The sequence below is a fragment of the Elgaria multicarinata genome, chromosome 9, assembly GCF_023053635.1.
Source record: "Elgaria multicarinata webbii isolate HBS135686 ecotype San Diego chromosome 9, rElgMul1.1.pri, whole genome shotgun sequence".
Classification (NCBI taxonomy): Eukaryota; Metazoa; Chordata; class Lepidosauria; order Squamata; family Anguidae; genus Elgaria; species Elgaria multicarinata.
Window position 1 is genome coordinate 79,752,044 of NC_086179.1, and position 26,277 is coordinate 79,778,320.

The 26,277-nt window shown below is 39.2% G+C and overlaps 1 protein-coding gene across 1 annotated transcript; it reads left to right on the plus strand.

The window, feature by feature from the left end:
• NAMPT (nicotinamide phosphoribosyltransferase) lies at positions 1-25,620 on the plus strand. Its single transcript, XM_063134159.1, has 11 exons — positions 1-233; positions 8,922-9,078; positions 12,013-12,116; positions 12,915-13,043; positions 14,532-14,690; positions 15,071-15,207; positions 17,387-17,612; positions 19,548-19,667; positions 23,558-23,698; positions 23,826-23,960; positions 24,389-25,620. The coding sequence occupies exons 1-11, from the start codon at positions 174-176 to the stop codon at positions 24,500-24,502; spliced, it is 1,482 nt and encodes a 493-aa protein (XP_062990229.1). The 5' UTR covers positions 1-173; the 3' UTR covers positions 24,503-25,620.
• The last annotated feature ends 657 nt before the right edge of the window (positions 25,621-26,277 follow it).

A 26,277-nucleotide genomic window follows, 5' to 3' on the forward strand; every position in this document is an offset into this window, starting at 1 on the left:
CCGCCCCTGAGGCGTTTGGCAGTGGGCAAGTGGAGCGGCGGCGAAGCCCGTTTTCGCGTCCCTTCCATTCCTCTCGCCCTCCGCGGCTGGTGCTGGCGCGTCGCACTGCCTTTCCCCGCCGCCCCATCCTCCCGTCTCGGCTAGAGTCGCGTTTCTCTCAACCACCAGGCGACATGGAAAGTGCGGCGATGGGAGCCGAGTTCAACATCCTCCTCGCGACCGACTCCTACAAGGTTGGGGGTGAGGGACGAGGGGAGGCTGGCGGGAAGGAAGATGGGTCTGGGGCGAGGGAGGGAGGGAGGGAGGGACGCCGGGAGCGAGGGAGGGAGGAGCTGGCTCACCTCTGCACCCCACCCCCCTCGGCCATCCCGGCCTCTCAACCTTTAGGCTGGCTCGGCTGACTGCGAGCATCGCTGGGTGTTTGAGTGGGTTCCGTTTCGTGTCTCTCCTCCCTCCGCGACTCGCAACTGCGCTATTATCTCCCATCACCGCTACCACCACCACCACGCCGGCAACGGCTCATGCCTCATCCTTCCCCTCCCCGCCTCCCATGCTTCTTAATCGCCACCACCTCACTTCAGGCACCGGGCCAGGAGGCGGCGAGGGTCTGGAGGACCTGCCTCAGAGTGCTGCATGGCGCTGGGTGCCGGGGGCTACGTGTGTGACGGCTCGCAGGCCATGCCTGCCCATCAGCGCCTTGCTAAAAACGGGAGGGGTGGGGGAGAAGGTGGAGTGGGGCACGCAGCCACTTCTGTCCTTTGTGCCCCCATGCACCTGGCGACAGGAGGCTCTTTGCCGTTGGGGGAAAGCTTATTGCTGCAATAAATTTAAATAACAGCTTTTAAAGAGTCACGAGCCTCCTGGTGCAACAGACCGAGGCTGCAATCCTTTGTACGCTTAATTGTGAGGCAGTCCCATTGAAATTGGCAGGGACTACTTCGAAGTAAATATGCGTGCGGTTGCAAGGTAACTTGGCTGGTCTTTTGGAGCAAAAGTGGACGAAGGCTTAGGATGGCGACTTAGGGCAGGGGCAGGCATCCCCATTTAGTAGAGTGGAGTGTGTGTGTTTGCAGTGGTATTGGTCGGTGAGGGAGGATGGATGAAGTGCTTGGCTTGTTCTGGAATGTAACCGTTCTTATCGCAATGGGCTTGGATTGGTGCAAAGATGGAAATGCTGACATAAGTGGAGAGTGAGTAGGGGATCTTGAAGCAGTAGCCCCCTCTCCTGTGTCTCCCTCGTGCTCAGAAGTTTCCAGTAAAAGGAAAGTTACCCACTGAGAGAAAATGGCCAAGATAGAAAGTGAAACCTGTGGCAGGGAGGAGCTGGCTCAGCAGTGCACTCATATGCCATTTACACTTTTCATCCAGGCGCTCAAGTTCTCCATTCCAGTCCTGGCGGGTGGAAATCATTGAAATTCTCTGGCCTCATTCAGTTACTAGACCAGTAAAAGTGCTAACTTTAGTTGACTGGTGGTGAGAAAGGAGGATGTAAATGTTTTTGAGGAAAGATCATCTTTTGTAGACAAGCTGGCTAAAATGTATCTGATAACAAAAGTACCAGGTTTCTAACTAGCAAACATTCTGCTCAGTATGCATGTGTTTGCTCTTTATCAAAATATAATAGATTCCATCTTTTAATTTGTAAAGAGATTTACAGCTCTTAAAGCCCTTACCTGTGCTACTAGTATTTCCTAATTACAGATCTTGCTTAACTTGGACAACAAAGGTACACAACTTGGGCTTTAAAAACAAATAACTGTTTGCAACACTGTAGAGCAGGTGTGAGCAACTTGTAGCCCTGCAGAGGATTTGGCCTACAACTCCCATCATCCCTCAACATTGGCTACGCTGGCTAGGATTGCTTCTGTAGTGGTCTCCAAAGTTTAATTCCTCCACACAGTTGTTAGTTTTGAAATGCTTGGAACTGGATATGGTAGTGCTGTGAAACAGAAACCATTTCTAAAGCCGACAAGATCATCAAACAATTTAAACCAGTCATACTACTCCTGCAACTACTGATTATGAAAGCATGTAAATGTATAGCCCCACTGATTTCAACGGGAATACAGAGGAAAGTTGTGTTGAGGGAAATTGCACAGAGTTCTTCACTTAAAGGCTATGCTTTTAAATTGCTGTTCTGTGTTAATTGTGAGGTAGTGATACACCTACTGTGTCTGTTGTAGTTGTGTTATTAACATTAGCATCTACCAGTTTACTAAGCAATTCAGGTACAATCCAGCCAGAGTTAAACTCTTCCAAATTGCATTCATTTCAATATGGGAATGAAGTACACATAGGAAGCTGCTTTATACCAAATCAGATCATTGGTACATGTAGTTCAGTATTCTCTACGCTACACTGACAGGATTTGAAACAAGAGTCTCTCCGAGCCCTTCTGGAGATTGAACCGGGGACCTTCTTAATGCAAAGCATGTGCTCTACTACTAAGCCAAAGTTCTGTGCAGACAAAACATAAAACTTAAAAGCTAGAGTTAAACCTATCATGTACTTAAGTTTAATTGGAGATATCCTCATACTGTGAGGTAACCATTTTTCTCATATGCCTACTATATATTTTAAAATCTTCCTGTTAAGTAATATACGAAGCATCACGATATTTGCCCAAAATACTTCTGTCAATCAACAGTGAAAAAAAAAATTACTGAGAGCCTTGTGGCACTATAATAAATCATCATTATAATTAACATTTTCAAGTACTCAGAAGTTCTTCACGTGTATTATCTAGGTGTAACTCTGCAGCATAACTCAATATTATTCCCCACTGAGAAAAAGTGGCTCCTAGTGACTTCTTGATTCACAGCTCAGTCTCTTAGCTATTATGTTACAATGTCTAGAGTGTGTAATTAGAATGTTAGCTTTGGATCTTAAAGGGTGGCATTGGCTGCTTCACTATTTCTCAGCCTAACTTGTGATGTTTTTTTTTTCTGCAGTGGCTTTTCTTGTTGTGGTTTTAATTCTGTTCTTATTTTTGTATTGTATAATATATTTTTCTTTTATGGTTTTTAATACTATGTTAATTAGCTGCTTGGACACCTTTAGGAATTGAAAGATGGGATATACATTTTAAAAATAAAATTAAATGACTCCCCTCAGACTGTGGTTGTTAAGGACAGGATATACATATAACCCCCTATTGTCTGAACTCACATCCAAGCAGCTACATTTGTGTTACTAGTTTCTCTTGGGTTGTTAGTGTAAAGCTCATGTCACCATGGGCGCTTATAGCCTGATGATGAAACATACTGTTTCTTGACTCCCATTATGTCAGTCCTCCAGAAGTTGTACAGAGGTTACTTTCTTTCAACGCAACCAAGGATTTTTGCTGGTACCACTTCATCACACCTGTCACCACTGAATGACATTCACTTCTTTCTTCCCTCTTCCCCCACCTTTTAAGACCCGTTTTTTTCCTAGGGCCGCTTCTTTTCTTCTGCCATCATGGCCTCAGACTCACAAGGCCCAAAGCCCAAGCCTAAATCCATCCTTACCTTTGTGTCCGTCCGTCCCTTGTACACCTGCATGGTGCAGAGCTACGTGGGAGCTGTAGTTCCCTGACCGCCTCAGGTTCTTGGCCAGGGTGTGGAAACATACTGTTTGGCTATTAAAGCTTGAGCTTTGAACTTTTTCAGACTTTAACAATTTTCTGCACATTTACACTGCCCAAGCTTCACTTTAAAGCAAAATTAGTCTGGTAGCGCTCAAGAATTCTTATATAAGATGACCAGTTTGTTGAAAACAACATCAACCAAAACCATTTGCATAAGACAGTACCATAAGAAATAATTAGTGGTTTGCATTTTATGATGTCCTCATTACTTTGTATTTCAGAACCAATGTGCACTGACCCACAATACTGTTTTATATAATACCATCACTGTTCATGGTGCTTTAACAAGGATATGCTTCAACACTTCACAGATGAAAACAGAAACAATCTTGTGTACTTAAAACCCCTGTTCTTACAACTACAATCACTGCCCTTCAACAGCCCACAAAGGTTGCTAGCCTCCCCTCAAAAATATGTAGCTTGCAAAGGAGCTAGTCTGCATTTCTATGATGGCTATACCTCCTCTGTGATCTGCATAGTAACACAGGCTACTAGCCTCTTAGCAGGCTAATAAAATGTATGCCTTCTACCAAGTGGATTAGTGATTAATCCTTCTACTAGCCAACTCACTTTCCTGTGTGGAATTCTTGGTTGTGTATGGCTTCTAGGGGAGTAGTTAAATGCAAGGCTGCCCTTCAATGTATATTGCTAAAGATTCTTCTACCTGCTGAGTTTTGCATTGATTTACTCTGCAGTATCATGTACTAGCCTGGCTTCTGAAGCAAGCATGTTAGTAAACTAACTATAACATAATAAGAAACCGCATTTAGCCTCATAATGGACCAGATTTTATCTATTACAGAAGAGCACAGTTCAAACACAAAAAAACCCAGCATCTTCTATCTGGAGAAGTGATTATGAGTGGGGATTGGATTTGAAGAAGTGCATTGGCATATTGTGTCCATGTGAATGCAATTTACATTAGGGATGCTTGTGGAATCTGACCTTGGAGTTCCGATATGTACTTACCCAATCAACACCTCCAAGGCTTATGTGCAGATTGTAATGTAGTCATCACTCTTCTGACACAGTTCTTGGCTCAAATATATCTATCAAAATGCACATTTCAGAGAAAATAATTTTAGAAATGCATATTTTGGAGGGAAATACTATTTTATATATATGAAATATTTTAAAATGAGAATTTTCAAGCATTTATGATTTTTTAAGTCTGATGATGTGGGAATGGTCTGGAACAGAGGATACATCTGAAAATGACAGACTTGAAATAGATCCATCTATCTTTGATTTACATGCATGTACACTAGTCAAGACGCAGCCTCACAAAGAATCTTAACCTTCCGGAACTTGTGTACACACTAGCCATTTTAAAAGTTCCAAAATCCATTTTAATGTAATACCTTTATTAGGCCAATTCAAAGCTCACAAAAAGTGTGCAAAGTTTTGAGATCTCCAGATCACTTTGTCAGGTAAGATGTTCTAAAATCCTTGTTGGGTGAGGGGAAAATAGCATGGAGGGAAAGAGACCGATTTGATCTTGAAATCATGAAGTCTGCACCATGGTCAAACACTTAGTGGCTCAGTTCGGACAACATGTTTCTCAATGGTGGTTTTAGAACTCTACTGTGGAGCTTTTACAGCACTATTGAGAAATGTGTTGTTTGGCAGGAAAACTCCCTGCAACGGTGGAGGGTTTTTTTTGGAAAACACTCCACATAGAATATCCACGCTGTGCAGAGGAGAATTCCTGTACAACCTTGTGTGGCGGGCTCCCTGGAGTGTTGCGTTGCGTTGACTTTTCTGTAGAATTCTGGCTACAGAATTCCCTGGCAAGAATGGTGAAAGGAGTGAGTGCTGCTCTACGAGAGCCACTGGGATTGTTTTCTTTTTGCAGCAGTGGCTGATGGGATACCATCGCAAGGACCAGGGGGAGGAGAGAGGGTGGAGGAACTGTCAATCATTGTGATGGATTTTACTCAACTCCACGGTAGACCATAGTCCTACAACAGTGGAATTAGAACATGTTGTGTGGGGTGTACCCCCTAAAAACCCAACCATTGAGTGGAGTTTTCATGCTATGTTGACTAACGTGTTGTCTGAACTGAGCCAATATGAAATGGGGGAGGAAGGTTTACAGACATTCAAATTGGACTTTACCAGATGATGTGGTGACTTCAGGCTGAATCAGCCACAGGGCTGCTGGAGACAAGAAAGAAGCAAACAATTGTTGATTTTCCCTTATTTTTGAAAATATCAAATCCAGTTGTTACTCAGAACTGCCTCCTATCATGGGTAAACCACAGAGTTTCCTTGATTGGAAGAAAATAGAAGCAAAAAAAAAAGGGAAAAAAAGCAGGCAATTTTAGGGCTAGTTTGCATGACACAACAGCCCATCATGTGTTGTTATGCCATGGTAAAACTGTTATACATGCAGGGGCAGGGTGTAGCTGCTATTTCAAATATGCAACTGACATGGACTGCTTAACCGTTGCATAACCTATGTTTGCCTGGTTCTCATGACCTGACAACTCCCAAGCAGGGGTCATATATTTAAAATGGTGTCTGTAGTCGCTGCAGCTTATAATGGATAAAAAACCCGTGGTGAGCCACAGCTTGTCATCTGAACCCAATCTTAAAAGCTATCCCAGATATTTTTCCAAGGCAAAATAGTTACAGTTGATTTCTTAACTGGGGAAATATACCAGTACATAGGGCCAATTGAACATACATTACTGAAATACCTTGCTCATCTTACGAGCTTCCTAAAATCCTATTTATATGGAGGCTTTGGTGATTAGAAGAATCAAAGCCAAAGGAAATATAAAGAACTGAACAAATAGATTTGTAGTGCAATTGGTCCTTAAGTTCCCAATATGTGTAAGATTTATTTTTTATTTTTACTTTTGGTTAATCCAACTCATTGGCATGTAGCATGCATCATACTTATGATTAATGTATATATTGATTGCTGAGCTGAATATTACTAATTTGGCATGGCATGTTAAACTGAATAGAAGTTATTTTCAAATAAAGAAGGCACCCAATCCATCATCTGTCAAGTTCCTGTTTATTTCGGCATTAAATGCATCTAATTCAGAAATTTGAATACCAATTTTGATTTGTCTGAAGAAGTTCATGTTGCAGAGTTTTAAAAAGTTTTTCTTTACCTTTTCAGTTGTTCCACTCTTTAGATGTTGCTATATACATAGTTCACATAAATTCGGGATGAAGGCTTTAAAAATTATTATAGTAGCTATTGGATTAGGAAACTATACCCCCCCCCCAAACCCTGAAACTTAAAATCTTATTTGTTACCTCAAAATGCTGACTGCATAGAAATTTAGTTTTTAAAGCAAACATAGAATGTGATGAAAAACAAAAGGGAAGCATTTCCTAATCAAGGGTCTGTAGTTTAAGCACATTCATTAGGGCAAAATCTAGAGATGATAGTCTAGTGGACTAATGTTTCAGTTTTAATACTTTATGTTATCAGTTGATTATAACTTGAAATGTGATGTTAAATAAGCAATAAGAAGACTTGATCACATGGATTTATTTATTTTTAATAAGCGTAAAGCATTCCAGCAAATTTTGCATTGAAAAGAAGAGTAGTTTGACCTTTCTGGATTAGACACTACTGATTTTGCCTTTGGAATAGAGATGTACATTGCTGGCATTTACTGTGTTGGCATGTGGACTGCAGTTCAACAGCCAGTGGTTGTTGCAAATGCTTTCAGTGGAAATGACTGACAAAAATTAGAATAAAATGTGTCCATCTTATTTATTTAACAAATCAGATATTTGTGACCTGCATTTAGGTCTGAGCCAGACCCTCAGGTGATTTAAGCATAAAATACAAAATTTACCAATACTATTTTAAGAGTGTTTTGGTTATATGAAGGTGGTTACACATTGCCATATACTTTGAGCTCAAAGTTGAGGATTTTTAGACCTAAAAATCTGACTGAAAATATTTTTGCTATTTGAATTTTTGACCCTTATCAAACATTCCCTTACAGTGTTGGAAATCCAAACACTACAGCATTGTGCTGATGTATCAGAAAAAGAGAGTGAAACTGACCAGTCTAATTCATTGCCCAACTGAGAGAAATGCAAAAAAAAAAAAAAAAAAAACATTAAGTGGTGGAAAGGAAATTTTGACTTTTAAAAAACTTTAATCAGCAGCTTTAGTTTTTCAGGTAAGGGAAAAATCAAATGCTTTTGTCTTGAAAATGTCAGGAGTATATATATTTTCAATAAACTTGGAAATCTTTGTCTGAGGAGATGCCATCAAATTAATGTTCTGTTTATAAAATTATCCCATTTTTAATGACTTATATAATGACTTATTTTAGGAGAATGTGTCAATAGATAGTTATCGGAGTAATTTATTGGAAGTATCAACCAAAAGCATTGTTTTCTTCTTAAGCTCTTTTTGATAACATTTCCTGTAATTTTACATTATTTGTAATACGTGTTATAATTGAGGGGAAAAACTATATGGACTTGTGCAACTCAGCCCATGTCATTATTTCCTATGTCACTATTGTGGGAGAGGGGAAACAATAGTTTAGTTTACATCTCCCGCACCCTTGCTTATCTCTTACATGTAACATTGCTATTTAGTATTGCCAGGAAGAAAATGATGGACAGGTGATGTCTAAAAGAAGCTTGTTTGTTTATAGACAAGACAAAGTTTTCTAGTCTTAAAATGCAAATAAGAAATACATGGCTGTACTTGGTGATGATTCTTGCGGTCATACACCTGCTCCACCAAAATAATTGTTAGCAAGCGGAATTTGAGTTGTTTGGTCTCTGCTTGAAGGAAACTTTGTAAAAGGCCAGCCAAAATCTTGGAGATCCCTGAAATGATAGCTTCATCTCTAAAAGCATGCCGCCACTACTAGATCTGACAGTGAGCCACTGAGTGAAAATGGACCAAACCTGTCACTTTTCACATTTATACAGAATCCTGGTCAGTTTCACTTCTCAGTTGTGGAAAGGTTGTTCTATAAGCTGTGTAGAAGAGGAGCCACATGGGGAAATATTACAGTAACAGGGTTATGTTGGCTAGCTGGAAACTAGGGAGAGTGTTGACTGGTCAAAAATTGCCTGTTCTATATACCACCAGGAGGAGAGGTGGAGTGATGAAATGCTCCTTGTTTTCCAAATTCAGGAAAAGTTGAGTAATATCAATCTTGCTAGGCTGAGCAAGGCTGAAGGATGAAACTGATCTTTCCTAGAGCTGTGTGTAGAACTATCATAGCTTATTTTGGTTAACTATTTTTGGCATGTGTGAAATGTTTTCTTAACTGAGGCTTTTTTGTTGCAGGTGACACATTATAAACAATATCCACCCAATACAAGCAAAGTATATTCCTACTTTGAATGTCGTGAAAAGAAGACCGAGAACTCCAAATACAGGAAGGTGAAATATGAGGAAACTGTTTTTTACGGGTTGCAGTACATTCTTAATAAATACTTAAAAGGTATTTCATCCTAAAATTTTAAATCTGTTTGTAAATTCCACATTTTTTTCATTTTTAAAAAAGTTCTTTGGAGTAGGAATAGCTTTAATTCAGTCTCTGCATTAACGATAAAACAGAAACGAATTCTCAAATGGAAATATTTCCTGAAACTATTCTGACTTCTGAATTAATTGCTCCCTTGTACTTAAGATTTGTGTCCAAATATGTCTTGTATAAAAAGGGCTGCCTCATAGTGAAATGGTCTCTCTTGCTCTGTAGTGTCTACTCAGTCTGGCAGTGGTTGTCCCTACGTTTTTGGGTTAGGGTTGGAGGTCCTTATCTAGATACTAAATTTTGTACAGCGTGTAATTTATGCCTTTAGGGTGGAATCCTATCAAGATAGTCGTAAGTCTCAGACCTTGGAAGCTAACAATTTCCTTATGCAGGGCGGCGGCAGCACAGAGAAGATCCTTTCCTCTGTGTTCCATCCAGTCTGCAGTTTTCACTAGACACTCGATTTTGAGTGTCTAACCGGGGAGCTTCGGAGGAGAGTGGGGAAGCACAGCACATAGGAAGCTGCATAAAAGAGCTTCTACCATCTCTGGACGTGCTCCCTTTTCTCTCTCTGCATTCCATTCCTGAACGCAGAGAAGAAGCTGTGGCGGAAAGAACCGCGCCAACTACGAGGCAGCGGGGTAAGATGGCAGAGCACTGGCTCTGACCTTGGTTCCCAGAAACCAAAAAATCCTGTGGCCACCTAGACCATAGTGACCATAGGATTGCTCCCTTAAGTTATCATTGTGCTACAGTCTGTCTTCAGATGAACTGCTCATAAATGTTAAGATACTTAAAAAAAAGAGAGAGAATGAAATAATAAATTGGACAAACCGAGGAGGGCAATAGGGCTATTTTCCCCAGGATTCAGTTAAGTTTTCACTTTCAAAAAGTGAAAATGGATAATTTCTGTAGATGCAGCATTTTTAATCATAATATCAGAACTAGTTTTTAATAGTTTTATTTTGAAGTGTGGCAAGGAATATCTGTTCTACCCATCCAGACTAGTTTTTCTAATAAATATGCCTAATTTGTTCTTTTGACTTATTTTATGGCTTAAGTAGTAAAATGAATCCCACGGAAGAAAGACAGGTTCTAAAATGTAAAGGATTTAAATGGGATTCCTCCACTGCAGGAGGTTGGTCTCGATGGTCTCAATAGCCCTTTCCAATTCGATGATCCTATGTAATAAATTATATTATCGATAACATGCCATATTTTGTTATCACTATGCTATGGAATATATTACTGGCTGATATTTGAAGGTTTCAGTCTACTATCCCGGGTGCAAAACCATAGGCTTGGCCTTCCTGGGGTTCCCCAGAAAGCCAACCCCCTTTCCCCCCACCAGTTGTTTGGTAGTTTTCTGGGACTTGTGCAGTCTCCCCCCTCCCCATTCTACAGGTCTAAATACCTCTCCTAAGGCTTAGGTACTGGCAGCAAGAGCTTTAAGCTACAATATTCTTGTATTTTTGGTCCCAGCCCAACCCATCACTGGAATGCAGCTTCCAAAAGCTTCTCCAAAATGGAATTCAGCCCTCTAAGTCTGAAAGACGTTCCCCACCCCTGTAGTATCTAGTATTTAAGAGGGTGTGGTTCTACTATGCCTAAAAGAGATAGCAGTGAGACCTCACTTAAAGAAAACTACACTGAATTTTATAATTTGTGGCAAAGTTCTAATATTCCATTATTGTGCAAAGTGTATGTGTGTGTTGGAATCTCAGGTCTAGGTGTTTCTGGATGAGGCATAGATCCATTTCAGTCCGACTTTAGGCCTGGATATAGGATGGTAACAGCTTTGGTTACCTTAGTGGACAATCTACACCAGGAGCTGGACAGGGGAAGTGTTTCCCTGTTAGTTCTGCTGAGCTTCTCTGTAGTGTCCAATGTCGTTGACCATGGTCTCCTTCTGTACTGCCTGGCTGGGATGAGACCTGGAAGCACAATTTTATGGCGGGTCCAGTCATTCCTAGAGGGGCATTTCCAGATGTTGGTGCTGGGAGACTCCTGCTTGACATCTACATTTTACTTACCTATTTTCATGTTTTGATGTCTTTTATTTTACTGTTAACTGCCTTTGGAAAGACGGTGCCAAGTCTGACTAAGAAAACTGCCTCCAAATAACTTTGACAAATATGTGTTGATTCTGTAGAATAGTGTTAGCTTTTAATATACTTATGAAAGCCCTAATGTGGAGCCTTCTGGTTTATCATATTGGCCTGTGCAACTGCAGGAATAATAATAGCTTCCTTTGTGTAACCTGGGCTACAGCGATCATCCTGTCATCGGCATGCAGCTGTCTCCCTTAGATCATCATTTTCATACTGATCAGCATAGAATGCCTAGTGCCTGAATCTGAGGAACAGTTCTAGGGCAATCTGTTTTCTTTTTACTAACATATGGGGTTAACCAAGAGTAAAACATAAGATTTAGTATGTGACAATTGCAGCTTTCTCTTGATTACTTGAAACTGATGTCATAGATAATTCAGTCATCTCAGAAGACTACCTACCAATGGGTAGTGATAAGCCTGACTATTTTACTCTGTACCCTGTTAGTAAAATATTTATTTAGAAGTACATTCAAATTTAACCAATGAGGTCTGCTTTGATGTAAGCAGTGTGCTGGTCGGGATGCATTCAGTCCAATTCTATGTATATTTGGAAATAAGTCTTAATGAGTTCAGTACAATATAGTCCTAGTTGCAGCCTGTCAGTTACTAAACCAGAAAGAATTGTACTGGCCATGGTCAAGTTTCTTTTCATAATTTATTCAGCTGCTTCCATCATAATACATCTATAAAATAATAAATAATCATGCCCAGCTGACTTTTAGTAGGCATTCTTGTGTTTCATTGGTTACTTGTATGTAATTATCACACAACTTAATTTTCCCTCACAGGCAAAGTGGTAACCAAAGAGAAAATTCAGGAAGCCAAAGAGGTATACAAGGAACACTTTCAAGATGATGTCTTTAATGAAACAGGGTGGAACTACATTCTTGAGGTAAAAAGAATTTAGCGTACTCTTAAATTTAGGAGAAAACTTTGTTAAAATGACTGTCATTCATACAGCTATCAAAAGGCACCTTATGTTAGCTATGGGGCTACAAGTGACAAATGCTTAGTTTCATGAGTTCAGTTTGATAGAGCTAGCAGCTGTTACTCTATTGAAAAAAAAGTCCGTAGAATATAGCAATGTTCATACTTTCAAATGCTAAGCAGGGATTTCCAGGTAAGAGGGATTTATTGCCACATTTGGGAAACTAAAGTTGCTGGACATACTTTCACATAAAAAAGCAAATTATAGCAAATTCGGAAAGAGCTTTATTTGTTCTATGATTAAATATCTCTTGATAATGAATATGTAACCAATAGTATAGGTAAACCAGTTGTGTCTTATATGTTATGCTCCTTAAAGTCAGGGGTGAGTTGAAACTTTTTGCGATGGGTCAGCTCCAAATTGCGTGGCGAAATCATCATTTTACTTTCCGAGTGGCATTGCCAAATCCAGAAAATGTGAAATTTGAATTCAGCCTTGCTAAGGTGAATTTAATGTCACTGCAGTATTGTAATTGGAAGAAGAAGAAAATATGTAGAGTTAATTGTGTGCTGAATTGTGACCTTTAATGCTCTTTGAATCAAGCTAGAGAATTTTGTAGCTATGCCTTTGAGTAACTCCCATTTAAAGGAATACACTGTCCACTAAAAACACCCATTGATACTAAAATGTATTTTAATCCAGTGAATTAATAGTATTTGTGTACATCCAAATAACTTATATGTTTTTCTCTTTATATAACAGAAGTATGAAGGCTGTCTTCCCATAGAAATAAAGGCTGTTCCTGAGGGCTGTGTAATTCCCAGAGGAAATGTACTCTTCACTGTTGAAAATACTGATCCAGACTGTTATTGGCTCACAAACTGGATTGAGGTAAGTAATGAAAAATTGTCTTTGTTTGATTGAGAGATCTTTCTAGCTTATTGGCTTCTATTTTCAATAGGACTTGCTTGTGTATTTGAAGCTACCTTTAGAAGGTATCATTCTGTCCTCTGATATGATCCACTGGGGAAATGCATAATTAAATACTTGTTGTGCTTGTGTGCTTTTAGATTGTATTTATTTGTTATAATGACAGATTATTTTGCATAAGTCTCAAAAAGCAGGCTTTGAGTATATTAATGCACTTGGGTCTCCTTCCCTTCTCCCCCCCCCCCCCAAGCAACCAAATATATCCAATGCAGCTTATATATTCAATTGTTTGGCTCATGTACTGCTTAATTCAATATTCTGGGGTTATGAGTCTCTTAAGATTACAAGCCGTTCATGCCCTGTTCAGTACAAGGTCGTGCCAATGCAGCTGTGCACACAGCTCAGCAGAGAGAACATGAGCCAGGATTGGCCACTGTTGTCAGGCTCTGCATATGTTGCCCTCTGCCTTCTGCCCAAAGGTCAACTGGAGGGCGTTGCTGAGACAGACACATATACAACCTTACATACAGTCTGGTAGTCTCCATTTCTGGTCCCTAAGTCCATGGGAAGTGCTAGTAGGGAACTGATTTGTGTCTGTTTTTCTGCTGCCTTGTTAAGATGACCATAGGGAATGATTCCTCACTGAGGCACCCTACCTAGCTCACACACACAGTGACCTGGCTTGGACATTTAAAAACGAATGGGTTGCATTGTTTCCGCCTCTACCGCTTATACTCTGCAACCTCCACTCGGCTCCTTCGTAGGTTGCTAACAACCCAGGAGTTAACCTATGGTTTGTTATTTGGTTAACCTTCCAGGTTTGAACATCATGGTCTACAACCTATGAAGGAGCCCGTTGTGGAGTAAAAGTGGAAAAGGCAGGCACTCTCTTGTGCTTGTTCATGACAAACCAACACTTATTTAACCAATAGGTTGTTATGCACAAACAGCCACCCCACCCCACACACATATGCGTAGCGGTGGTAGGGGAAGAATAGAAATATGGGTGGGTGGGAGCAGTTTCCCAAAGAGGAAAAGTTACAATATCTAGGGCTTTTTAGTTAAGGTAAGGGGGACATGATAGAGCTGTATATACCTTGGAAAAAGTGGGTAGGGAGAAAAAATTCTCAATACTCGAACCCTGAGTATAGAAAATAAGGCTAGCCATGGCAACTAGTCATGATGGCTGTATATATTACAGAGGTAACTTCCTGGGCCACTGTATTTCATGTAAAGTTCATCCGAAAACAATATAATAATTGCTATGGGACATGAGCAGGAGGGTGCTATTAGATTCATGCCTGCTTGAGGGTTTCCCATAGGCAACTGGTTGGCCAATGTGTGAATAGATTGCTATAATTTAATTGCCCATTTCCTTTCAACATTTCACTTTTCTCTACTATATTTACTTTGGAGCCAAGAGTCATGGTAAATTTTATATTTTTCTAGACTATTCTTGTTCAGTCATGGTATCCAATCACAGTAGCCACGAACTCCAGAGAACAAAAAAAGATCTTGGCAAAATACCTCCTGGAAACATCAGGCAGTTTAGAAGGACTGGAGTACAAACTACATGATTTTGGTTACAGAGGGGTGTCCTCACAAGAGGTAATGCTTGGTTTTCATTATGTTTGAAGTCTGTCTTGGTGAGCAAATTATACTGAAAAGTGAAAAGAATGAATCATAGTGAAACAGTTCTGGCAACTTCTTTGAGCCACTGTATTTCATGTAAAGTTCATTCGAAAACTGGAATTAGTAAAACTTGAATACCTTGTACTACATTGTCTTTTTTCTTATAGCCCCAAAGTGCAGTAATAATAATAATAAGTATGGCTCTTCATGTGTTATTTATATTGCCTTACAGACACTAACTGTAATACTGGAGAAAGTACTGCTTAATTTGGAATTATTGTGCCTTAAAACAATATTCTAGTAATTTCCATTTCGGTTGGTTGTGCCTGTAATTCAAAGTCATGCCTTGTTCTCAGACTGCAGGAATAGGAGCCTCTGCGCATTTGGTGAACTTTAAAGGAACTGATACAGTAGCAGGAATTGCTTTGATTAAGAAATACTATGGAACAAAAGATCCTGTGCCGGGCTATTCTATTCCAGCTGCTGAACACAGGTATCTTTGTATTTTCTTGAGACATTTATGTAGCATTCTGGTTTTTCTTATGTTTACAATCAAGTTGGATTAGTTGAAGCTGTCTGTGATCTTACTGCAGATGTGAATACCACAATGACAAATGTCCCATTTTTATACATTTTTTAAAAAGCGAATTCATGTAAAATAGTAAGTTCATTAGCAAGTCTGATTCCAAGCATCAACAGATCCCTACTGATTCTGCTGTTTTCATATATACAATAGCATTCAATTTATTTTCTTTATGCCACTGTTTTACATTATTGAAGTATGCAGTGAAGTGTTAACCTGAAAAGTTGCAAGGTCACATGTAAGGAGAGTAGAAGTCAGATTCAGTAAATTTATTATGTTCCATGTTTTTAGACATTGTTCACATCATATATTGATTGCTGTTCTGCTGTTTGTAATTAATTAAGAATTGAGTACCTCTGTTGTCAACATGTTTTTTTCCATCACCTACTACATTCTTATACTATAATGTTTAAAGTCTTGCGTTTTGTAAGTGTTCTAGAGGAAGATGTTGTAAACTTGCATTGCTTTAGCACAGTACAATGGACGTGAAATTTGATCTATTAGAACTCGAGCTTGATATGGTTGTGTGAACAGACAATAACTTGTATGCATAATTCATAGAAAAGCAGTGCTGGAAAAATCCTGGGTACCTGAATTGATGCTGGCATCTATGATTTTACTTATATTTAGTATTTCCAATTCCTTTTAATAATCTATCAAGCTACTTTATTTAGGTGGTAAAAAAAGAAAAGATTGTTTGTCCCTGTTTTTCAATTGAGGACTCCTGTAGAATAGTACTGTTAATGAGACCATAGGTACTATTTCAAGTGCTGCATGGTGTACATGGAGAAAATACAGTGGGGGCAATAATGTACCATAAAATTGGTACTCACGCTGGTCAGTTATGTAACTATCATAAAGAGATCATGCTGAGCATGTGCTTATGAGTGCTGTAGCCCAGGGTGGAGAACCTCAGGCCTGCAAGTTAAATTTGGCCCTCCTGGGGTCCCAAACTGGCCCTTGGGCTTTCCCCAGGTAGCCATGCCCCTTTTTCCTGGCTGTACCCCTTTCTCTGACTGAGCACAGAGAATGGTTTTTCCCATTCTAAAAGATTTGAAATGCTTCTCATAAGGTCTGGTTACTGGCAGTAAGAGCTTCAAGTGAAAATGTTTTGGTGGTTTTGCCCCACCCTTTTTACCTTTAGCAGTACTCATCACAGGAATGCCGTCCCTGAGAACTTCTCTGAACTTCTACCATGCACTCCAGAAATCTGGTCCTTGCTATCACTCATCCAGAATATAGGCTGATCTATTCTCCTTATTTACACTGCGCCTGTCAAGACAACACACTAAGCCATGATTAGGCCACTAACCCTTTTGCAGCAAATGATTAGTGAGCGTGTTTAAACCATGGTTATGTAACCACCATGGTTAGGAATGGTTCATATGACACGCTAAGTCATGGTGCACAGGCCTTGCTAAGCCATAATGTTTAGCTCAAAATGCTTGAGCCTCATGGCTTAGCATGTTGTCTGAACAGGGCCACTGTCTCCAGAACGTTAATTGTTCTGTTTCTTTCCCTACTACCAAACTGTCAGTGAGAACTTCTTCCAATATATAGGTTCTCTTGGAACCGGTTTTATATAAGAGATACTCAGCATAAACTCTTTTCCTAAGAGATCTGATTACACTGTAGAGATGGATAGATTAAATGCAAATTTAATATTCCCAGCCACATTTATTCTGATGTTCCGTTGGCATCCATGTATGCATGCAATCAGTCTTCAGGGTGAACATTATTATTGCTACTTTGACATCTGCCCCTCCTAGGTTATTTGGGAGTAACCAAAAATGTTGATAAGGCAGTAGAGATATTAGCTGAGGTGATCAGCCAAAACTTTCTCATATGAGTAAAGACAGAATGTATACTTGCAACACCTTTGCAACCATCATTGATTGAAACCTATACATTTATGGTTTACTATAAATAGTGTAAAGATAAGGAATGGTTGTATTTGTATTTGAATATATTATATTGCATAATATAGTGCTATATACGTTCAAAGGGAAATGCAGTTACACACATGAACGTACACACACACACACACACACACACACCCCAAGTTAATAAATATCTCCTGTTCTTCCAGTACTATAACAGCTTGGGGGAAAGATCATGAAAAAGATGCTTTTGAACACATTGTGACACAGTTTTCTTCAGTGCCTGTATCTGTGGTCAGTGACAGTTACGACATTTACAATGCTTGCGAAAAAATATGGGGTGAAGACTTGAGGCATTTAATTGAATCAAGAAGTGCAGAGGCTCCACTGATTATTAGGCCAGATTCAGGAAACCCTCTTGACACTGTGCTAAAGGTAATGGTTTAAAATTTATCTTCTGATTTTAACATTATTTAATGAAGTTATTAAAAGAAAAATCTTGCTTTTTTTATCTAATTGGTTAAAGTCTGACTGAAGTGCATGCAACTGGGCAGGAAAGCAGAGATCCTGGCTCTCTCCTTCCCATGGCAGCACCTCCAATTACTCAGGAGGACCCTGCTGACTGGGAGGTGATGTGGGTGGAAGTGGGGATCTCCAAAAATCAGAAGGAAGCATCCCAGTAACTAGTGGTAGCTACATTCCCATCCCATCATTTTAGTTCTCATCCTTCTAGTTCGCTGCTCATAAAATGATCATTGTCCTACCCCTCTACTCCCAACTATCATGGCTCAGGTAGTGAAAAGATTATCTGAGATAAATTAGTAACTTTGAGCCAGTCACAGGCTCTCAACCCAACCTACTTCACAAGGTGGTTGTTGTGAGGGTAAAAATGGAGAGAGCCGCCTTGAGTTCCTTGGAGGAAAAAAGGTGGGATATAAATGCAGTAAGTAAAGAAGTTAGCTGTGAGCTATTCCCCTGGTTCCTTTGCATAGTGCAGATCTCTTGTAAGTTGTAATACTGATCATATGTAAACTCAAATGTTTCCAAAATAAGAGTTTAGAAGGGCTGTGTCCAAAATTCAGATCACAGGACAGAAATAACACTACATTGCATGTATGGCGCCTCTATTTTACCAATAAAATTTAATGATTTCAGTTTACCAGCACAATAGAGTGTTTGATAAACAGTCACAAATGCTTCAGCTGAAGCTATCTGAAAGAACAAATATGAATGAATCTAGTTTGTTTAAATTGGCACTCACTCCAGCAGGCAGATGCTGTGTAATGTAAATACCTTCCTAAAGTAGATTTTCAGGTGTATTTATTTTCTTTAAAATATTTATGTACTCTGCCTTTCCAAGTTCAAAGCAGCTCACATCAGTTTGAAAAAATCCATACAATAAAACTAAAAACGAACATCAAAACCATGAATATTAAAGCCTAACATAGGAACTCCACTAAAACCAAAGAACATTTCTCCCCATGTCTAACCAATGGAAGAGACTGATCTCATAGAGATAACTGAAGGCCATGAGGAGGAATACTGATGAACCTCTTGGGTGAGGACATTCAACAGAGTAGTACTGACAACTGTATCAGTGGCTTAATCCTATTATTAGGGAAATTTCCATCTGTTGAGGATCCAGTACTGAAACCTTGTTTGGCTTTTACAATCTCAGTCTGGTCTCTCCTTCTAAACATAGGAAGCTGCCTTATACCAAGTTAGGCCACTGGTCCATGTACCTCAGTACAGTCTACATCAGGTGTGAAGAACCTTCGGCCTCTGTGCCAAATATGGATCTCCAGGCCTCACAATTTGGATCACCAGACTCCCCACGCCACACCCCCTTACCAGCCCCACTCCAGGTTATGAATATTATTTACTCTGTCCTGCTCTGTCCCCCATCTACACCGCTGATGGAGGGAATATTGCGCAAGTTGTGGAATGTGAATGGCTGGATGCAGATATTTGGGCAGTGGGTTGTCAAGAGTCACATCCATAGCTCTGTCTACTTATGGTTCTGGCCTTGCCCACTATTGGAATGTGGATTCCAACAGTTTTAAACCAAGGTAATGCAGACCTCAACAGGAAGAAGGTTTCCCCACCCCAGTCTACTTTGATTGGCAGCAGCTCTGCATGGTTACAAATGGGTCTTTCCCAGATTCTGTGGATTGAAGCTAGGCCCTCCTGCATGCAAAGCTGCCCCAGAGCTTCAGTCCTTCCCAAAGGTTTCCTTCAAATACCATTCCGCATAGTGACTGTGTTTAGTTGTTTTTACTTAGCTGTCTCAAATGGCTTCCGAAATTCCTGTGATTGAACTGGCTTATTCATTGGAGTAATGGACTAAATTGACTTTTTTGCTTTCTGCAGGTTTTGGAAATTTTAGGAAAGAAGTTCCCTATTACAGAAAATGAAAAAGGCTATAAAGTGTTGCCTCCTTACCTCAGAATTATTCAAGGAGATGGTGTTGATATCAACACATTGCAAGAGGTGTGGCTTTTTTGTTAATTTGTGGATAGCTATTTCAAAGGCTACTCTGAAGTAGTAGTTAAATCAGGTGTTATAAAAAAATACTTAATGTCCTGGTCTTTGTAATATTGTTGTAAATACACAAACTGTATTTTCTTTAAAAGCTTGAGAAAATTATATATATACAAAATAAAATATTGTCTTTCCTTCCCCCCACTAAATGTCCAATGTCTTAGCAGCACAATCTTACATGTGTTTACACAGAAGTACGCCCTGCTGTGTTCAGTCTGACTTATTCCCAGGGAAGTTTTTATAGGATTGCAGCACAAGACTCTGAACTGGATTGTGCAGGTTTAACAAGTCTCTTAATTAACTATGGCCAGGATATCCTTCTGAAGTGTCTGTCTGGCACTTTTCTATGGCTCTGGTCCTTCAATGGGAGATTTCAGAAAGTGGTGCTGGGGAATTCATGTTTGACACCATGGTCTGTTCAGTGTCCTCAGGTTCCATCTTGTATTCTATTACACATTCATGAAACCGCTGGGACAAATCCAAGGAAGCTATTCTAGTTCTAAATCTGTGTCTGATGTGGGCAATGGGCTGGATGAGAGAAAATTAATTGAAGCTTAATCCAAATAAGACAGAGGTGCTTTAGGATAGCTGAAAGGAAGATCTGGGAATAGGGATTCAACTTCAGTTGGATGGTGTTATACTCTTCCTGAAGACTAAGGTTCACAGTTTGGGTGTACTCCTATATTCAGTCCTGAACCCGAATGCCAGGTGGCCAGGAGTGTGTTTTTTACAGCTGGAGTGAGTATACCAACTGTGCCCATTCCTAGAGATGTTGGAACTGGCCACAGACATGCATGCCTTAGTTACAGTTCATTTGAAAATGTTCTACATGGGGCTGCCTTTGGAAAGTTTTTGGGAACTTCAGTTGATCCAAATTGTTGCAGGTGAAATGTTGATCAGAGTTGTTTAGAGGGACTGCAGTTACAACAGTTTGGGCCTATTTCTGGGCATAATTTAAAGCTCTGGTTATGACCTATAAAGCCCTATACTGGGCTTTCAGGTAGGCTTGGAACCAGACTACCTGAAAGACCATACTCGCCGTTCTCTTATTCCCATCATCACTGAAGGCATGCCTGGCTGGGGATACAAGAGAGCCTTCTCGATGGCCATTCCCAGGCTCTGGAACTCCCTGTTGAGAGAGGCTAGCTTGGCGCCCTGTTCTCCTTCCATTGGCAGGCAAAGATGTTTTTATTCAGACAGGTCTTTGGCATATATGCGGGTCTGTTGCTGATAGGATTTTAGTTAGTTGATGTTGATCATTTCTTTTATTATGTTTTTAGTTGTGTTTTTATGGATCTGTTCTTATGGTTTAATTATTGCCTTGTTTTAAACCTTTATTTGATTATTATTAGCTGCCTGGAGCACCAATTTGACTGGAAAATGGGATATAAATTAAAAGAATAAATAATAGAAATGAAACATGTTGTATCTTAAGTTAAAACCCATGCTTTGGAGTGAAACAGCTTGAAAACAAATGCAGCCTTTTTTAACCATAACATAAACTTTTTTTTTTAAGAAAAGCTAAATGTAGTTGGTAAAATATGGACCATAATCCCCTCCATCCCTTCTGAAAGCAGATCAGAAGAGGTTCATGTATTCTCAGAAATGTACTGTATGTATTTTAGTGGGTTACTTAGTATGGGCAATTAGGTCCACATACCCTGCAATATTAAAGACTCTATCTCATTAAGAGGCTCAAAAGCTACATAACCTGTTTAAAACAAACGTACAGAGAAATGTTCCCCTTAAAGCTTATTTTCTCCTGACTGGAAACTGGAAACTCTGCTCTAGCAGGGAGATTTAGAGTCAAGCTAGACATGACATGAGAGTTCCATTAATGGAATTCCTGGTGTCTTTTTGTCTTTTAGAAAAGGCAGTTGTGCATGGACCTGGATCAGGTCTGCAGCATGGAAGGTTTAGTCCCAGGTATATCAGCTAGTATAAAATACAAGGGAATGCTGAAAGGAAACTTTAGGAATGTGTATACATCGCTAGCAAACACTTATAGAGAAAGTTTAGATCTTTTTGTGGCTGTCCTATAGTTAGGATATAAATGACGAGACTGGTGTGGTGAGACCTGAAAAGCAAATCTCATTTCCTTACAGTTTTCTCTAAAGCTCCTTTCATACGTGAAGGGGGCCTTAAACAATTAATGGGGCCCCAAGGTTATATGCTTTCCCCTGTCCCTGACCTCCATGAGTTATATGTGAATGTCTGAGCTGGAGGAACCTACAACATAGATTTTCTTGGGAACTGGAACTTTGACTGCACAGTGTTCCAGCTCCTGGGGGAATGAAGACCTCCCCACGTCCGTTGTCCATGCCTAATGCATGCAGATTCCGGGCAAGGGAAGCTATGTAGCCTCAGGTAGTGGGACCAGCAGCACAGCCCTGCAGTCTGTTTTCATCATGTGATGCCCCTTCATGCATATAATGCATAAATGGGACCTTTGATAAATTCTAAGCAGACCCTGTCTGTGCAATTGTGTAACAATCATAAGAAAATCACCTAAATTCAGTAAATTAGATCTTTTCACCCAGCGATAGAATACATTAAATTAGTTTGGAGATCTTCTCCCTCAATTTATAATCATAAAGAATATTCTTAACTGTACAGACACACTTTATTAAATTATTATTATTTTATCTTGATGAAGATAAAAATACAATTTGAATCAACTACATCTTTCTGTCTTGTTCCTTTGCATTGGTGGAACATAAACTAAAGTCTTGTTCCCTTTCTAGAAATATTACCATATGATATTAAACTTTAGTTTTAAAGGCAGGCTTCATAATTCAAGGCCCATAAAATCATTGTCAAATTATTTTAAAAAATCTGCATGCCTGGCAGAAGGGACTTATACAGAATGTCTGTGGTTGGAAACCTAAGCACATTTGCTTGGTATTAAGGCTACAATTCTATACATATTTGCCTGGGAGAAAATCCCTTTGAACTCGGTGGGTCTTAAATCTAAGTAGTCATGCATAGGATTGTACTGCAAGTCCCACTGAAATTTGTGAGACTTGGTTCAAAATAAATATGATGGATAGAGGGCCAAGGATGTGTATGATATTAACTTCTGGTTTCAAATAATACCAGCCTCCTAAATGCAATAGAAATTGGACCTCAGATCTTTCACTTTGGAGGGATGCGACTCTTTATCTAATGTAACTTTAGAACTGCAATATGGAATGTGGATGTTTATGCAGTATAATAAGCACTTGTACTCTAAAGTAATGTTTAAAGTTTTAACTGTTCAATAAATAAACTTTTTAAAACCCTGAAATTACATTAATTACACTGGAATGGTGGTTTATTTATTTATTACATCTCTATACCACTCAATAGCTGAAGCTCTTATTATAGACAATATGGTAGACGATTGTATTAACTGAACTAGGCTTAGTCAACTAGGATTAATCATAAACAATGGCTAAAATGTCATAGACCTATAATGGTTGATAACCCTGTACTGCTTGAACACTACTGGTACTGGCTGGATGTCACTTGGCATATACAAAGCACTAACCTTGAACTGAAATAACATGTGAGCAAACCTTAGCTAAAGAGAGATAGCAAAGTCTTCCTGATTGTGTCTTTTGGTTGGGAAAAGAAATGACGTATGTACAGATTGTGGTATTCTTTGGCAGTAGTTCTCGTAAATACTTCAGATGAGACTTTAAAACATTCAGACAACATGCTAACTATCAACCACTCTTAACGCTTAAGTTTCTGTTTCCCTAAGTGACACTTTTCTATAAAACAATACTGTGCTAAATATATAATATTGGAAATGTACTTTTTTGCCCAGCTCTTAAAATACTTTCTATCACTTTCAGATGGTGGAGGGAATGAAACAAAAGAAGTGGAGTATTGAAAACATTGCCTTTGGATCAGGTGGAGCTTTACTGCAGAAATTAACTAGGGATTTCTTGAATTGCTCTTTCAAATGCAGTTATGTGGTCACCAACGGACTTGGGGTAGGTTCTCTAAGCATTGCTTTTACATGGGGAAATGAACCCATTGATTTCACTCTTCAACGTGGGTAAGCTCATTTTGGAGACAGCGTTATCTTTTACTCACAGCATCTTTTATTTTGAATTCTAGGTAAATGTCTTTAAAGATCCTGTAGCTGACCCTAACAAAAGGTCAAAGAAAGGCAGGTTGTCGTTACACAGGGCACCAAACGGACACTTTGTTACACTTGAAGAAGGCAAGGGGGATCTTGAAGAATATGGCCAGGTATGTATGCCTTAAAACCTTGACTGAAAAGCATGACGGAAATACTTGTATAGCTCATTGCAGTGCTTTAGAGGACTATAAGATCACCCAACACTTTATCCAATAATTTGAAGACTAATTAAAATAGAATGCCAAAGGGAGCCATGGGTTCAGCACTCAATTTATAGAAAACTGAACAAATTACAGTTTTTGGTGATTTATCTGACAGTCTTTTCAAATATCCTTTATAAGTTTTGTTTCATTTCTGTAGCATACTGTACCCATTGCTTTGAAGCCATTCTTTCACTTGTCCCCACAGATGTTTACTATGCTATTATTTTGAGTTCTTTAGCGCTCTTGTGCTAGGGTCTGTAGAGTCCTTGACATATGAGCAAGTGAAATACCCTATTACTGAAAGAAAATGATGTGGCTTTTGGGGTTTTTTACAGGATCTCCTTCATACGGTGTTTAAGAATGGAGTAGTAACGAAGTCTTACTCGTTTGATGAAGTAAGAAAAAATGCCAAGCTGAAGACTAGTGAACTCACAACGGCATCTCACTAAAGTTTCATTCCGTGTTTGTATATGTGTAACAATTATGTACCACTAATGGTTTCATGTAGAAGTTTGTGTGTTTTGTGTTTGCCACATTATAGCCAAATTATTTGTTGGTTTATGGACATCACTGCCCTATCTTCTTTTTTTGCCGGTCTTTAGAAAAGATGGAATTGGAGAAATATTTGCAGTTCAAAACATGTTCAGTGTGTTTCTAGGGGCCCTTTGCCAGTAGTGATTCAATCTGGTATTGATCTCCTCACTGATGAGACAGAGCCAAGACTTTTTATATATATATATATATATATAGTAGCATACCACAAAACAGGTTTGCATAAAAGTATCATTGCTTTATGTTTATATTTAACTTGTATTTTTGTACAAACAAGATTGTGTAAAATATATTTAAAGTTTCAATAATTACGTCTTTCCAACTTTTCATGATTTTTATGAGCACAGACTTTCAAGGAAATATTTGGGGATGGGGGAATTCATTGCCTTTTTGTCCATTGATCAGCAAATAAAACATGGCCTTAAGTTTTATTGTGACAACTGTACTGTTTGAAAGTTTTAATCAGGATAGCTCCCTCAGATCTCACAGAAAAACAGACATCACTGTTCATTGTAGTTATCTGTCATTTGACAGTAAGTTCTGTTCTTACTGGAATTGTGAGGTACTATAAATAAAAAATTTATAAATACATAAGCCTTGCTAGAGAGCAAGAGATATAAATGGAATGCCAAATGTGGAAAGGACTTCTTGCTGCAACAAACTTTGCCACGTGCACCTCAATATTCCAAAAGCAAGGTTGCAATCTTGTGCACACCCAAATATGCATGAGGTCTGGCTGTGAAACCAAGAGATTTCCTTCCACTACAGAACATACACATGTAAAATACTGACAAGTATGGAAGTAGTATAGTAAAGTAACTACACTTCTGGGTTTATTTTTCCATATATTGTGACAAACTTCAAAACAAAATGCTGAACTGAATAGTGCACTTTTTTTTACTTTTTTTGTATTTTGTTCATTGGTTTTGCCTTTTTGTCGGACTGGATGTTAAATTGTATAGACGTCTTAACTATTTTTTGTTAAACAACTTTAATAAAACATTATCCTAGCCAAGCTCCTTTTACATTGGTAGCCTCCCCTATAGGGGACACTATGCAGAGGTTAACTATTTTAAAAACTAAAGGTAATGAAAGGTACTCTTTTCATGACTGCACTTGATTCACTTTCTACACTTGCTTTGAATTGATTACTAAAGAACAAGTTGATTAGTGAATGACTTGACAAGCTATTTCACATTCTCAGGTGTACAGCCATATTTCAGGATGGTTGCTAGAAGATAAGGATTTGACGGCCTTTCTAGAGGAGGCAATATAACTTTGGTTTGTTAGCCCTGGTGAGGGAATAAAATCTCTGATCACTGAACAGGTGGCACTGAAGGGATTTAAATATCTGGAGAATGCTTTAGAAGAGCTCTAATGAAATGGAATAAACCAAGATAATATGCTTTTTAAAATGTTGAAGAGCCATATTTTAATATTTTGCTAAATGAAATTGAATTGCCCAAATGTGGTTTACACCACTTACACCCTGTCTCAATAGTTTATTTTTCTTAAGGTTTCCTACTGCTATGTGTGTGACTATGCATGGAACTGATATATTATTAAAAACAGTGGTTCGGTTCTCTAAACAGTGACTTCCATGCCCAGAAATAGCCTTCCTTATCCTGATCTAGGTTTGTTGTGGTGAGAAAAAGTTTAAAAACTGATTAAC